Source organism: Lonchura striata, chromosome 2, assembly GCF_050655825.1.
Source record: "Lonchura striata isolate lonStrDom1 chromosome 2, ASM5065582v1, whole genome shotgun sequence".
NCBI lineage: Eukaryota > Metazoa > Chordata > Aves > Passeriformes > Estrildidae > Lonchura > Lonchura striata.
This window is the reverse complement of record NC_140704.1, coordinates 121,204,254-121,221,041: the sequence shown is the minus strand read 5'-3', so window position 1 is coordinate 121,221,041 and position 16,788 is coordinate 121,204,254. Positions and strand designations below refer to the sequence as shown.

The following is a 16,788-nucleotide window of genomic DNA, read 5'->3' as shown; positions in this document are numbered from 1 at the left end:
GCGTGCGCGGGGCGGGCCCCGGCCCTGCCCAGCCGCCAGCCGTGCCCGGAGGCCAGCCGAGCCGAGCCGGGAGCCGTGCCCGCAGCCTTGGTCGTGCCCGGCGGTGGCCATGGGGCGCCCGGCGGGGCTCGGTGGCGTCGTGGCCGCCGCGCTCCTCCTGCTGCTGCTGCGCTGCGGCTCCGCCGCCTCCGTGGCGCGGCGCGACCTCGCGGCGGGGCGCAACGACAGACCCGTCATCGGTAAGGGCGAGGGGCCGCGCCCCGCCTTGGCCATAGCTCCCGGCGGGGCACGGTGACAGACCCATCATCGGTAAGGGCGAGGGGCCGCGCCCCGCCTTGGCCATAGCTCCCGGCGGGGCACGGTGACAGATCCATCATCGGTAAGGGCGAGGGGCCGCGCCCCGCCTTGGCCATAGCTGCCGGCGGGGCACGGTGACAGACCCATCATCGGTAAGGGCGAGGGGCCGCGCCCCGCCTTGGCCATAGCTCCCGGCGGGGCACGGTGACAGATCCATCATCGGTAAGGGCGAGGGGCCGCGCCCCGCCTTGGCCATAGCTGCCGGCGGGGCACGGTGACAGACCCATCATCGCTAAGGGCGAGGGGCCGCGCCCCGCCTTGGCCACAGGGGAAGCGTCTCCCGGAGCCGAGGTTTGGCTGGAGCTGGTGTAAGCAGCCGAACGCTGTGCGTGCTTTCTCTAAAAGTCAGGCTTGCCTGAGAGAAGTTACAGTGCGGAGCAGTCATAGCGGGGAAGCCGCGTCTTAGTCAGGTAATGTGTGTTTATGTGGTACCTCGTGACGGGGCGCCGTAATTGATGATGCCCCGTGGTCTCGGTGCCTGCAGTTCCTCTGGGCAGTAAATGTACCGCTGCTAGCTGGCATGTAGGAAATGGGAGCTTAATTAATTAATAGGAGCACGGGGAGCGGCTGGGAAGCTGGGGTGGTTTGGACAAGAGAATAGAAGGCTCCGGTGTGACCTTGTCGGTCTTTACCAGCGCCTGAAAGGAGGCTGGAGCCAGGTGGGGGTCGGTCTCTTCTCGGCAGCTAGCAATAGGACAAGAGGACAGTTTTAAGCTACCTATGGAGGGTGTAGATTAGACATTAGGAAGAATTCCCTCACAGAAGTGGTGATTAGATACTGTAATGGACTGCCCAGGTAGGTGATGGAGTTACCGTCCTTGGAGGCGTTTAAGGAAAAACTGGACATGACACTTGTTTCATGGTCTAGTTGACATTCATTTGTAGGTTGGATTTGATGATCTCAGTGGTCTTTTCCAAGGTAATTGACTCAGCGATTTTGTGACTTTTCTTTCAGTGTGTAGCATTTGCCATTTGTATGGTGCTAATTTTCTTCCTTGGGCCCTTCAGGGATATTGTCACAGGAATGTCACTTTGATGAATACCAGCAATTTGGAAGATCTTATATTGCGGCTTCATATGTGAAGTTTGTGGAATCTGCTGGTGCTCGAGCTGTGCCTATAAGGTACTTTTTTTTATCCTTAGGAGTGGATAATAATTGTATTATGTAAGGAACGTATGATTTTAGAGGCATACAGAGTAGTTCAGCTGCTTTTCTGAGTGTTTGTTGCTCCTCAAAAATGATTTGAAGATGCCCCAATTCTCAGAGAGTTCCAGAAACTGGAAGAAAAGCAGAGTGGAACATGTACTTTTTAATACTTCTACTTACGTTGCTAGTCTTTCTTTGAAAAATTCTAATTTTTTTTTTACCAGTAAAATTGCCTTCTGTGGTTTGCATGTATGGTTTTTGAAGTTAGCTACAGTGTAGTGCCACACAAACACACATAAATACCTAGATATACATAGATACATAGATATAGATATCTTTAAGGCTATCACTACTCCTTTCAGAAAACAAACTCCAGTTCTGTTCAAACTATGGGTCACTTTCTTTTATTTTGGTTGTTTGGTGAAAAGTTGCGGAGTAAGTAACAGCTGACAGTACTTCATACCAACACTTAGCTATAAGATATGAAATGGACTGAAACCAGATGATGAAATTATAAATTTCCATACTTAAAAACAATACTAATACAGCTGCAGAAAAACAGAATAGCATGTATATACACAGTCCAATAAGAGCACCACTTAAGTGCCTGAATTAGAAGCCAGCATTCCTCATGTAGTGCTGGAGCATTCAGAATGTTTGCTGACTAGAGGCTTCACCGATGAATAGATGCTTCTAATTCTGGCAATTAAGTTACTTGCAGCAAAGCTGAACACTTTCACTTACACCCAACTTATCACACCTCTGCAGAAGTGTGGCTATCTGTGCTGGTTTTGGCTGGGGTAGAGTTAATTTTCTTCAAAGTAGCTGGTGTGGGGGTGTGTTTTTGATTTGTGCTGAACACAGGGTTGATAATAAAGAGTTGTTTTTGTTACCACTGAGAAGGGCTTACACAGAGCCAAGGCCTTTTCTGCTTTTTCTGCTGCCACGCTGGCAAGGAGGCTGGGGGTGCATGGGCGTGACCCACTGTTTGCAGCTCTGCCCTTCTTGGGAATCAGTTGGAAACCGGAGTTGCCGGTCTGCAGGAAATAATAACCATGCCATTCATGTAAATAATACATTTCTCAAGTGTCTTGCATAAGGGTCTCAAAATACTTCATTAGAATCTCTATGTGACAGGGCCCTGTTTTCAGTCTTGTGGACTGAGTTGTTTGAAGTGAAATGTTTCTTTTGATTTGTGTCCATTTTACTCTGTTTAAAGCATGTCTTCTGCATATTTTCTGTGTCAGACATTTCTGTTCAATAGAGGTTATGTTTTTGTGGTCAAATATATGTACATCGTATGCATTCTATAATTATTTTTTGATGTTTCAGATTAAATCTTACAGATGAAGAATATGATAAAATTTTCCACTCTATTAATGGGTAAGTCTTGAGCACTGACTTTCTGTTGAAAGGCATGATGGTTCTGTTTTTGAGCTCTGCTGTGTTCTCAAGAACATTGCCTTCCTGCTCTCCTGAGAGGTTGGGCTGGGCACTGCAGACATAAAAATATATTCTAAGACACAGAATGCATTATTTCATCTGGTATTGGTGTGCTTCCTTTTCCTTGAGGAACATGTCAGATAATCTGCAACAGTGCCAAGGCTCATCTTGGCATGTCTTCAGACAGGGAAAAGTGACATTATAGTTATGAGAAGTTTTGCAAGTGAGATACTCAACTTGCTCTTCGTTAATTTTTCTTTGACCTGTCACCTTCTTTTTGATGGTTAATAGCACTTGCTTAGTATTTCATCCGTTTCTACCCTTTCTTCCCTCTTTAAGTCCTTTTCATATCTCCTCTATTATAAAAGTTTCTCATTTCCAGTCTCTGCTTCTCTCTTTTCCATGTGTGTTCTCTCTTTTGCTGCTTGAATGGTCTGTCTTGCCCATTGTGATTCTGTGTCTTGGATCTTTGTTAGAAAAACTTCCTGGTTTTCAGGGGATCTGTGGCAATTGGCCAACTCTCTTTTTCCTTTTCAAATGTGGGATAATGTGATCTTGCCTAACAGATTTTATTGTGGACTAAACAAAGTCAGAACCTTTTATGTTTTTTTAGCCTTGTGCTACAAGTGCACTTTAGAAGAATAAAATCAGCTGATACTACACTTCACAGCTGTGATGGTGTGCGAGGCCAGAGCATGTGATTGGGCTACTTGTAGTCATGAGATGAGTATCTTAAACAGTGAATACATTTGTTAAGCTTATGCATATAACTAGGATGTTAATCAGCATGTGTAGACCTTGCAGATTTATACCTTTGGCTGGCTGGGAAGTGCATTGCCCTCTTATATCAACGTGCCCTGTACACTAAGACTTGGGTCTTTGCAGTCTTGTGCTCTAAGTGAGTGTAAGACAGTGATGCATTTCTCTGCTGTGGGCTGTTGGGGACAAGATGAATAATTTCCTCCCTTGCTCATGGCTACCAACTTCACTTTGGTTGCCAAAAGGGTTTTCCACCAATGAGGTCTCTTATTGTTTCTACCTCACCACCTATATCAATTCAGAAGAAAGTGTTTGGAAAGTACATCCACTTTCTTTATCCTTCTGTCTTTGCAGTCAGAAGTCAGTTGAGTTTGTGTTTTGTAGGTGAGTGAGGATGGTCTATATTTCCTTCTGTGGCCCTCCACTGTCACCTGTTGGCTTCCATGTTAAAACTGGGTGTAAATAACAAAAAGGAACTCTGGAGGAATGACTTATATTCTGTGGAAGTTCAGAATAAGAAGGAGATACATTGATCTTTCACATTGTTCTTTGAAGTTAGAAATTACTTACTATTAAATGCTACCTTCTTAAAATAATGAAATTTATTATATTAAAGACATAATCTTATGAATATACTCCTGAGATAGCCATTGAAATACCCAGTGGAAATCATCAGCTCTAACCAGGCAGTGATACTGGAATACATGTAGTTGCATTTCAATCTGCTTATGACAATGTCAAGCCATTATCATTGCTACTTAATGGGATATTTCCTTTTTTCATTAGCAAAAATGATAATCAGTTTTAATCAGTATAGTCCAGGTTTTGGTTTGAACAGGTGGAGTGAATTTCCTAACACTTCCAGGTAAAAATCACCTTATTTCTCTAATTAGATTTCTGAAGAAACCTATAATCTGATCTGTTTTAAAAATACCTTCATCTGTATTAATTTTCAGTGTTGACACTGGGAAGTAAATTTTTTTTGTATTTTTGTGAATACTACTTTTCCACCAAATACTTGATGGCTTTTACATGAACCTGTGCATTATTCACTTGAAAAAAAAAACCTGGTCACAAGGGTTAAAATGCATATTTGCTTTGCAAATGCTTGGAATCATTTGAGATGCTATTTGTTTCTAACTGCTTGTTAGTATCTCACTGATTCAGATTGCCATTTTCAGAGCATAGACATGTAGGGAAAATCCTACACCTGTTTCAGTAAAAAATTAACAACTAATGGATGCAACTTGAGTAAATCCAGTGAGGTTCTGCCGTAGTGGATTAAGGAATGCTCACACATCCAGTTTTGTTGGTTCTGCAGGCACTGTTCCAGTTACAGCCAGAAGAGGCTTCATTCATGTTACTGTTTCTGATGGTACTTGATTATTTTCCATGTCATCTTGTGTCTGTGTGAATTCTCTGCAAGACTGTGCTGAAACTTTTTCTTCTGTGGTGTTTTTTCAGGTTTGGGGAGCCACACAGGGAATTGCCATTCCTGATGATTATATTTTGTGGTGGAAAAAGCTTGTGCAGTATTTTTATGAAATTGTCCCTGAGATTGTCTTCCTTAGCTCTGTGGGATCCTGTGTGACCAAAGGTTATGGTCAAATATACTTTTCTTCCTTTTTGATAGGAACTTTTTGATCTTTGTTGTCTTCAATAAGAAGGTACTACGCTAGGGCCACAATTCTATTTTTCTGAAACTGGACAGAATTAATTGAGATTTGGGCTTGAATTTTAAAGTGATAATGAGAGCCAGCTGAGAGTCAGGATAGGAAATGACAGTCATGGCTTGCAAACCTTTTGTATAGCAGCTGAAATAGGTGTGTTTTATGTATTTTCCGTTTACTTTCTTCTTCCTTATGTTACATTAGGCTTGATCTATACTTTGTGATAGAGAACATTTAGATCACTTACTGTTCTTCAGTAGAGGAACACTAAGAACACTATGATTAAGTTAAAGACTGAACACTGTGATTAAGTTAAAGACACTATGATTAAGTTAAAGATTGAAACCAACTTTCTGCTGTCTGCCTGTTCTCTAGCTGTCCAAACTCAAATAATTAATGGAATGCTAGCTAGTGGAGCTGACAGGGCTGTTTAAGCTACCCACCACTCAGGTGCCTACTCTAGAAAACCTATTTGAATCTCCAGTGATTCTCCTGACTAGATTCCTGCTGTCCATAATGGGAGCATAGATGCCTGTCTGTAGATTTCTGAAACCTAGACCTAAATCATACCCTTAAAACTGCTATCAGCCATTTCTCTGTGTACATTGTCCAAGTTTTGGGTTGATCACTGTTGCTAATCCTATTGTTGGATATTGCCTTTCAGGATACTTCTTCCAGGAGGTGGTGTGGATCTTAGGACTTCAGAGTATTCAAGGGTTGCTAAGATATTTTACCACAAGGCCTTGGAGGTAATTACTTGGAGGTTCTTGTTATCGCTGTTCTGAGATCAAAATGGCAGGTTCATATTTTTTCATAGTTTTGCACTGTCATTCAGTGGGTTAACTGTAGGCCTGAAAAGAGGTAGCTTATTTCTTGCTTCTGCATAAAACTTCTGCATTAATAGCTTAAGATGCAGACTTGTGACACCCACTCCTGTTATATGTTGTGTTATAGTCTTAAACTCCAAAGTTCTTCAGGTGAGAACGGTTGTTCATTGTACCTGAGGCATTATGGCTCTCTGTGAACATTTTTTGAACATTTTGTGAACAGGAATTGCTCTTCCACCTTTGTTGCTGACATTCCAACAGCAGGCAAGGAAAGTGCAGGCAGTGGCATTCACAGGACCAGTCAGCTGCTGCAATTCTGTAATTGAGCTCCTTTTACTCTTCAGTCCCTGTGTAACAAATGTTTTTATTCTTTTATCTGTCTTTATTCAGAGTGAGTCTTACAAAGACTATCTTACTTTTATGTGAGATGATTTTATTTGTCGTTCTGGAACTGCTCACTGTATGAAATGCAGCCTATGCCTTGGTATGCAACACTAGGGCAAGGGTTTCTTGTGGTTTGCTGTACAATTATGAAATTATGTTGACATTTCACAATGATGAATTGCCTATGTCACTTTATGGTCAGAGAGACAGGTTTATTAGCTGATACGTGTACTACCAGTGACTGAAAGGCAGAAAGTAATATTCAGTTCATCCTGGGTAACCCTTTCTAACAAAGGAGGGCTTTTTCTCTTGCTGCTTGTGATAATTTTGTGTTTTGATATTCATCTTTCAAATCTTAATTACTATAAAATATTTCTAGTTTTACTTATGTAAGGAAAGCTACAATAGTCAAGAGTATCTTTACACGTATGGAATGACTGAATTTTATCTTTTTCTAAAACAGGGGTCCTTTTCATTTGCAAATGTTCACAATGAGAAATTACTTTGATCTGGCACTGCTTTAATATGAATAGAGAACATGAATTGCTAATGCCTGTTCAAGTTAATAGAATTTTACTAGTTAGGCAAAAATCTAAATGAAATACCATTTTCCAGCTCTTAAATTAGTTTTTAAAATGTTGAGTGCTGCTTAATACATACTTCGCCTTCAGGCTCTAGTTTATTTTAAAGAAGGGAGGAGGAGCACTAAATCTTTATGTTTCTGTTGTAATTGGTTTTAAACTGTAGTTTATCTTTTGCCTTCAGTAGTTTTAATCCTCACTTGCAACTCCACTGTCTGTCTTTCATGTAAGTTCTGTGTCTCATTGTACATTAAGAGTGGTCATGAAGACTCTGCAGCCCCATCAGCCTTCTTTCCGTACATCTTCCTTGTTTTGCTGTGAGAAGAAGTAGGTCTGTGAGATTTTATTGCATACTGTCAGTAATGCAGTAGGGGAGCATTATTATTCTGAGCCTGCCATTTTAGCTTCTCAAAAGTGGCTTTGAGCAGCAGCTCTTCATGGGTGGTGTGCATGTTGTGGTATGCATAACTTAAAAATGTTTAGAAACAAGAAAATCTAGTCAGATTTCATAAAAACAGGAGTTCTGAAACATCCAGTCTCTAACATACTATCAAGTGTAAACCATTTAAAAATGCAGATTCCCACTGCATGTATGCACCATGCTTAGTTAAGTCACAAGAAACTAGCTGTGTTCTTGGTTTTTTGCTTTCTTTTTCTCCTTTTTTCTTTTTTTCATATTGTTTTTACACTGACCTGACAATTTTTATTCCTTTGAAAATGATTGCCACTTCTTAATGTTGCTTAAATATACCTTTTGTCTTTTTGGTACACAGATCTAAACCTGATAGCTAAACAATCATATAGGTATGTCATGTAAGACCACAGCTATGCTAGTAGTAGGATTCACATTTTTTGAAAATTGGGTGGGCACAGATATTGCAAAGGCTCCTTGCTGTGTGATCATAGCATTCTTCTTAGAAAAGTTTGAATTCTAACAAGCATGCTTTCCCACAAAATGGTGATGGACTCTTCTGTGTCTCTTCTAATAATTGCTTTTTTCAGAGAAATGTTGCCATTTTGTGGTTTCTGTTTAGGCTGCTCTCAAAATTACTTGTAGAACGGAACAGTGAAATCAGTATCTACATTAGGCTCAGTTTGCTGCTTCAAAACTCATATATATCCGTTAGCCTTCATATATTTTCACCTACACAAAAGCAAGTAAAAGGAGTAGGAAGTTCTTGTCAGTGTCTTTTCTGTAGATTTTCATTGTTGTTTCCTTATATCGTTGCTTTTGTTTTGTAGGCTAATGATAAAGGAGATTATTTTCCAATATGGGGAACATGTCTTGGACACGAAGAGCTTACATATCTCACAAGTGGTGAAATTTTACTTGTTCATACCAAGACAAATGGTTTTTCACTCCCTCTGAACTTTACCTCAGGTGAAAAATTCATTACATCTCATGTATGAGTTTTGCTAAGAGGTGTTGTGTTTTGTTCTTGATAAATATTATGGGGTGAATGTTTGTGAGGTTCCTGCTGATTATCTTCTGTTAAATTCTTTGTTATTAAGTTGCATTGACTGTTTTTGTAAAGTCAGTGCAGCTGTCACTTGTGAGCACAAGCCATTTGAAACCAACAGCAGTCAGCAAAAAACAAAGTTGTGGCTCTGAGTCATTTGAAAAGTCAGACCTACAAAATAATGTCTGCTTTTTGTTACCAAGTTGACAAAATTCACAGGTTCAAAACCTATTAAGCTTGGAGAGCAGGTGATTTTAAATTTTTCAAATCACGTCTTTCCTCATGATGAATAGTAGCATTACTGTCCCATTTGAACAGTGTTGGAATCACAGAGATCTCTTGAGATAGAGCTGTGGCACTTGGCAGCACTGATGGCCTCTGTTGATACTTTACCCTTTGTGGGTAATCAAAAAACATGTAGCATTCACAAATTCTGTCACTTGTGCTCATTGTGAGTGGAAAGGCTGCTGATATGAGTGTCAAAGAATGGTGCTTATTTTGCTGAGAACTTTGTTACCTAAGTCAGATCCTCTCTGTGTCGAGACCGGTAGCAGCATATTGGAAATCTGTTGTAGTTATTTTATTATTTCTTGCAGGATTTTCTAAAATAATAAAGATTTACTGCCAAAAATGTTTAATACAGCATTTTATTAATTGTCTTCTGTCAGCGTAAGTCCATCTGAGACCAGTTTTGGTAATGGAAAATACAATTTTTTTCTTTGTAATAGCTGCAAAAGACAGTAAAATGTTCAGGAATTTCCCTGATGATGTATTATATGCACTTGCTACTGAACCATTGACATCAAACTTTCATGTATGGAGCCTCTCCATGGAGGTATTTGATTTTTTCATTTCCTGCATATAAACACTTTTTTTTCCATTATACCTAGAAAGAAATAAGCAAATAATACCTTTTCCTTCTTCCCCCTCTCCTTATCACAGAATTTCACCAATAATGAAAAGCTTCGTAATTTCTATAAAGTTCTGACCACTAACACTGATGATGAAGTGGAGTTTATCTCTACCATGGAAGGTAAAGAAATTCATTTCCTTTGGAAACTGTGACTGTAACAGCCTTGTTCTTCAGGGGTGCTGTGGCATGGATGTGAATTAGTATTGCAAGTTGTTAAAATAGCAGGGTGAGCATCAGCCCTGTCAGCGCTCTGGCCACGAGGAGCATTTCTGTTTGCGGGGATATTTTATCTTTTGAGTACTGTGAGCCTTATTATTCCTTCCACCTGCTGTTCTCCTTCAAGATATGCTGTTACACATTAGCACTGGCATATTTGAGCGCTGTGGTGTGAGCTGCTCAGCTCGTGCTGCAGCAGTTGAATCCCTGCTCAGTGCAGTGTGCCTCTGCCAGCTGCCTGCTTAGGCTGGCATTTCCCTGGTGCTCTCTGTTTGCTGTAGGGGAAGGGCAATCCAGGCTGCAGAGGGAACAGCAATATCCCTCATTACATTAGCAGCAATGCTGGGAATTGTCCTCCTCCAAAAGCCTTTTGCATGACTTATTTTGCCTGTCTCACACTGGGCTTGCTCAGCTCAGGGAACAAGTTAGCTCTTCAGGGAGTGTTTGATCCTCATGAGTGCACCGCTAGCAGCCCTGCCATAGGACCCAGCTGCCACCAATGGGGTTCTTCTGTGTGGCATCCTGGCTGGCCTCCAAAAGAGAAGAATAGCTCTTTGATCAGCAAACCTGATTAGGCTAATGACAGGCATCACCCATGCCTTCCAGCGGTTTATCACAGAGCAGTCATCAGCTGCTGTGCCGCTATTTCCTGGAAGGACTAAGGACTGACTCCCCCAAAGTGTACCAGCCCGGGCCAGAGCAGATGGGAGCTGCCCTGGATTGACTGGGCCTTTAAGGAGATATTAAGACTTGGATCTTTCCCATGGAGCTGGCATCCTGTACAGCTGTGCATGCTGAGTGATGCTGGCAAGCAGATGGGAAGCTTTGAGACTGATATACTTCAAACATTATATTTTTTAGTGTGTATATACATTCATATTGAAATGAAAATTATGTAAGAATAGTTTCTTGCGTGGAATGAGACCCTTCTTTTACAGTGTGCATTTGTTTTCCTCAGTTCTACTGTGACTTTAACAATGTTTCAACTTGATGTTTAAGCTTTTGTGAAACTGTTAATAATCAAGGTATATTTGTAGCTTATTCTCTGAGTTTACATTGCAGTAAGATTAATTACATGATTCTTAAGGCATACACCTTTATATGCTTTGTGTTTTGTTGTAGCATACAAATATCCAATTTATGGTATGCAATGGCATCCAGAGAAAAACCCTTTTGAGTGGAAGAATTCTCCAGGCATTCCACATTCGCCATCTGCTGTAAGAGCAGCGTATTATATGGCTGATTTCTTCGTTAATGAAGGTAAAAAGTATATTATATATAAATGGTGTGGGTTAGAGTGAAGCAGTACTGAAAAACTTTGAAGATGACAGACTTCTTTTTCAGCTGTCAAAGTTCAGTACCTCGTAGTACCTGCAAGCTTTATAGGCTTATAAAACACCAAAGGATGCTAGAAAGAGAATGACTTAGTGAAAGTAACATGAAAAGGCCAAGCATTCTACAAACTCTGTTTACTAGGCTGTCTCTAAAACATTGTTCTGTGACTTTCTACCATTTCAAAATATCCCTGTAACATTTTGGCTTCTCTTGCACAAAGACAATAAAACAAAAAAATAACCCATTTGTAACTCCAGGGGCTTCTTCAGTTCCAAACTGGCTTATAGTCATTCAGCGTGTTCTCAGTTTTGCTTGCAAAATGCATACACCAGGACTATAAATAGGCTTGGTCAGTATGGATGTGTCAGAGGGGTACAATATGTGCCCTACAGTTGTATACTATAGACAGCACAAGGAGTTTTTGAATTTTACAGAGATGCTATTTTTTTTGTTTATAATCTAAGAATCTGGAAGTAACTAACGCATAACATTTTGATAGTTTATGACACTTCCCCTCTTTTTGTTATAAATAAGCAGGATATAAATAGAGGAGTATTTGAAGGAATCAAACTTTATTCCTTAATTTATCCCTACTAAATAATTTTGCTGGACTATTTTATGAAATTGTCTTACCTCTGATGGGGACTATGAAGAACATAATAATTAAGCTGGTTGAGTTTGGTCTCTAGATTTGGTCTCAAATCAAATTAGTCAACTTAATGAAGAAACTAGATAGTGATGTAAAGAAATGTAATTTGTGCTGACCTGATCAGTGAGAGCGTAGGAATAAAATTTGCATTTCATACAAATTCAAGGTGCTTTTTTGCATAAAGTAGTCTTACTCCTCTTTGTGAAAATGTAGCAAAACCACTTTCATAGGGAACTTGGGGCCAGGGAGAACTGGGCCTCTGAGCAGCCTGGTCTAGTGGAATATGTCCCTGCCCATGGCAGGGGGATTGGAACAAAGTGATCTTTAAGGTCCCTTCCAGCCCAGACCATTTTATGAGATGGCAGACTGTGATAAAAACAAGGGGGGAAAAGTATAAAGGATAAAGTACAATATAAGTCTGGTTTTAATTTTGTAGTCTAATACTGGAATGCAATGTGTTCTCTGGTTTTGTTTGGTATTTTGTCTAGTATCTTTTTACAGACTATATTCCCAATAGAAGTAAGCTTGCTGAGGCCATTATCCAAGTTAAGTGGGGCAAAACAAGTGCCAGCTCTGCTTGTAGATCCAGTTGAGACACACTGTGTGTGAGTTCTGTTACACTGTGTACACATCCAAGGAGTTTGTGCAGTGTGACACAGCTTTTGGATCTACTGACCTACAATTCTGGTAGAGCAAACTTTCTTCAGCCAGATTTGTCTACCCCATCCCTTCTACCAAATCCTGTTACTCTTCATGGCCTCCCCAGTGTTTTGGAGAGGTACTGAAGCATGAGCTGCTCCTGCTGAGTACTTCATGTCATAACTTTGCAATGAGTAACTGACATTTTTAGCTAATGTAAGGCAGAATATCTTCCCTAAGTTTGAAAATAAACCACAAGATGAAAAATGTAAACTGTTTTCAGCTGGTAAAAATGTACGATCACTTAGTAACTAAACCATTCTACTGAAATACCATCTTTGTATCCATCCATCATTAATTTTGACTTCTGTAGAGTTGCCAACTTGATAAACCAGGGGAGGATTCAATTTTATTTTCTTCATCAGCACAGTCCATGCAGCTTTCAGCAGGCTGCTACTCTGATGCATTTATTTTATCTTTAAAAGTGCTGGTATTTCTGGTAGATACTGCTAGTATCTCATGCATAACTATTTTATACAGTCTTGGTTTTAAATTCTTCCTCTCCAGTTATAAAATATGCTGTAACCAGTTTTCTGAAGATGTGTCTTCACAGTTCTTCACATACAAGCTACTGTAATTCCATTTGTTGGTGTGCTACACAAAATAACTTACTTTACCAATATAAATATTGTTGAGGAGGATAACATTAAAATGATATGTACTTTTACAATGTTTTACAGCCAGGAAGAGCATGCACCATTTCTCCAGTGAAGAAGAAGAAACAAAAGAATTGATCTATAATTACAATCCCGTTTATACAGGAACATTTTCTGCATTTCAGCAAACCTATTTTTTTGATTGAGTATCTTGTCAAAGGTGCAGTGTTGTTATTTATAAATGGAATTATTTGCCAGCATTATGTAATTAAACTGATATAGTGACAGAAAGTTAGAACAGTTTTCCTTTACAATGATTTATTCTGTGCATCTTCTGCACTATTGAAACATTAATATATAAATTTACATTCAATAACATAATCATCTTGGATCACACTTTAAGGCAAGCTACAGAAAAATGTATTTTTCTTCCAGGAAAGAGGACTTGACTATGCTTATAAACTTTAAAGTAATCACTTTGGTACAAGGAAAAGCTTTCATATATTTTAAAATATGGGACTTACCTTTGTAAAATGTTCTGGACTGTGATAGCACTAGACTCTTAGATACATTGTGTAGTAAAATCCTGTCCTTTTCAAATGATTTAGCAAATGAGACTTTAATTTGTCATAGATATGTGTATGCAGCCGAGTTCCTGACAGGGACTCCTTTGTCATTTCAAAAACTGACCAAAATAGTAAGGCATGATAGCAAACAGATTTTTGCCTAAGAAGCACGTTATGTCCCATTTGTGAAACTGTTTCTCTTGTACGTTGAGCATTATTTGGAGTCCTTATACCTTGTGAGGCCTTCATACACAAATATCACATAAAATAAGTAAGTTTGGAAGATGTAGTTCTGTGCTGATTCCACTTTCAGTTCTTTTCAATTCAGTTTTATACATTCTCCAAGAGTTTGTCTTGGAGTAACTGGAGTCAGCAGTCAGATATGAGATGCAGACACTCATTCCTTTGTATTTAAAAGAATGTAAACTTAATTTTTTCTCTAAAGTGTCTGACTTTTACCATAACTGGATAGAATTTTCACTTTAAGTCAAGAGGTAATTTGCCACTATATTAGAAAACAAGGTAGTTTCTTTCTGTCTTAATAGTTCTGTGCAGCTAGAATTTAAACAGCAGATGAATGTATGTGAGAAACCTGTTAAAGGTGACACAATGTGATAATAGCAGTTGCATGCAATACACCGACACTGTTTTTTCTCTGCTTTGCTCCAGACGTGGTGAAAGTTTTGTTCAGTGGTTTTGTGTGTTGTCCAAAAAGGAACTAAGATTAGACAGTCAAATGCAATTGTCCTCTCCGGCATAGCTTCCAAACTCTTGTTAACATTAACAAGGATTTCGAGTTTATGAAGAATTCAGGTTTATAAACTTCAGCTCTGTTTTGTAGAACTTCATACTCTCAGGTACCATATCTGAATAAGTCTGGTAAGTTTCTCAGGTTTTCCAAGTAAAACACTCTCTAACTTGTCATGAAACAACTGCATAAGAGAATGTGAAATGTGTCAGTTAAACCTATGAGGAAGCATTAACTGTGACTAGCAGAAAAACACTTCCAGGTAATTACAAGCTTAAACATGAGATATTTTCACATTTGTCATATCAGCCAACTTAGTAAATGGTTATCTTTTCTTGCAAGGGAAATGTCTGTAATGGTACTAATTAGTTACTAAATGTGTAACTATAAAGAGTATTATGTGTAATATGATGAGAGAAGTTTATATATTATGATTTTATATGTGTTTTTCCTTTATACCCTTCCTCTTGTAAAGTCTTATTTGATGACATGCATGATTTTTCCATGGTACTTGGAATAAACTTTCTTTCAAGCAGACTTATATTTTTATCATCTTTTAGGTACCACCGATGAAGCACTGACAATAGTCATTGTTTTCTTATTTCCATCTGTGATAGTCATAAATCAGGAGGTTACAACCTGTATCCACTTTCTGTGGTCATGCCAGCAAGTCAGGGTCAGGATGAGTAACATCCATGGCCTGGCACAGACGTGCCCAGAGCACAAGTACTGTTGCCCAGGGCTTGAGCTTAAATGCACTTTAATGTGGCTGCTGAGACAGAGGCAGGACCTTTCAAGAAGGCTGCTCACAGATCATTCTCACAGAGCCTTTCCACAGCCCAGTCTCACAGAGCAGGCTCACCCCAGGGGCAGTGTCAGAGTTTGTTCAACACAGGCAGCCAAACCCCCACGAAAGTGGGAAGGGGCTGAAGCACTAATGGTACTCTCAGGGCTCTGAAAACTGTAAGCAAAGAAATGTATGTCTATTCCTTATAATACCCAATACCTTCCATCATCTTCTCCAGACAGAAACAAATTGCAGAAACCCAAAATTTTCTAGCAGTCACCTAACAGCAACTTTAAAACTGTTTTATGGAAACTCTTCCCTCTGCTCTCTGTTGTACAATGTGGTTTTTCATTGCACAGGCAGAACTCCCAACTAAAACAGTTTTTAGAAATGCTGGGGAGAGAAGGAGAGCCTGTGGCTATACTCACAGCTTATTGAGCCTGTGTATGAGCCTAACCAACTTGCTTGTTGCTGTGTGGGAAGAAGATCCACTGATCAGCAAGTTAACCCTAATATGTATCTTGCAGACCATATTAAATAAACTCTAAAAAACAAAAGTTTGAAATAATTTCCTCCTTGGAGTATTCTGCTCTTCCCACTAGATGGCCTCCAAGAACCAGTATTTTCCAGTATTTTGTAATTGGGTGTGGTTGTGTCTTTAAAGTTGAGTCAGATATTTACTGTACTATGGTATGTAGTGGGGTGTTTGAGATGTGGGGGTAGAAGAGAGGAGGCAATAGAACTGGAATCGTACTAACAGAACTGGGCATATTGGCAGGATTGCACGAGATTGAATTAATTCAGATGGGATTAACTCTTGTTTCCAGTGAATATTTAAAACATTCAAGCATTACCTGGGGGTGACTGGAATTACATCTGTCTTTCCAGGTGGTTGTTCCTCCCCTTTAGCTATAGAATCTGTCTTGGTTCCATTTTCTATAAATATGAAACTAGCTCATGCAGAACAGGACAGAGAGTTTAGATGGGAAGAAATAAGAACTTGATCTCAGAAAACCTTTGGCTGGGAGGCAGGAAGGACCAGTTTGAATTCCTTCAGGTAAGGAAGAAATTAAATGGAAGAAACATGTTAAGTAAGTGCTGTAAGTATGGAAGAGTAAAAGGAAGGGAAAAACAAATCACAAACAACTCGCCCAAATCCCTGCCACTTTTGGGTTGACAAGCCTATGCAAAATTCCCTGGCAAGGTAGTGAGTCCCAAGCAGAGATTACTGTCCAACCACTTCTATGTTGAATACTGTATTTTTAGGTTAACTTTTAACCTTTTCCCCATCAGCGCCACCATATTCATTTCTGTGGATGCTGCTCAGCAAAAGAGTATTGAGAACTGGACTGTACTGGGGAGATTTCTGTAGGAATCAATGACCTGTTAGGAATGTGATGGTTCTTTCCTTGGAACAGTGAGGAAAATATGGGGACAGTTTGAACAAGGAAGAATTATAAGGAAAAATTTCCCATTTATGTGTTAATCCTGCACTGCCTTTATGAGCCAGGAGCCCTGAAAGAGGAGAAGCATGAGTGTAATCAGGTAGCTGAAGTCTGCGTGCCAGGGCTCAATCAAGAATGTTTGTGTTTGAGGTGGGAAGGTGTACACAAGGTTTCAGTCACTTTTATCACAGTAAATAATATTTTAT

General features: G+C 39.8%; 1 protein-coding gene across 1 annotated transcript; it reads left to right on the top strand.

Moving 5' to 3' along the window:
- Positions 1-26: 26 nt before the first annotated feature.
- Positions 27-14,887, top strand: GGH (gamma-glutamyl hydrolase). Its single transcript, XM_021555629.4, has 9 exons — positions 27-239; positions 1,366-1,480; positions 2,837-2,887; positions 6,041-6,125; positions 8,411-8,549; positions 9,357-9,463; positions 9,571-9,661; positions 10,880-11,017; positions 13,121-14,887. Exons 1-9 carry the CDS (start codon positions 110-112, stop codon positions 13,240-13,242), a joined length of 978 nt encoding a protein of 325 aa, XP_021411304.1. The 5' UTR covers positions 27-109; the 3' UTR covers positions 13,243-14,887.
- The last annotated feature ends 1,901 nt before the right edge of the window (positions 14,888-16,788 follow it).

Bases quoted from the DNA above. Each gene is read 5' to 3' on its own strand.
- GGH (XM_021555629.4), top strand. From the start codon at position 110: ATGGGGCGCCCGGCGGGGCTCGGTGGCGTCGTGGCCGCCGCGCTCCTC. The intron at 240-1,365 runs GTAAGGGCGAGG...TGGGCCCTTCAG, and splicing joins CAACGACAGACCCGTCATCG to GGATATTGTCACAGGAATGT. The intron at 6,126-8,410 runs GTAATTACTTGG...TTTGTTTTGTAG, and splicing joins TTTACCACAAGGCCTTGGAG to GCTAATGATAAAGGAGATTA.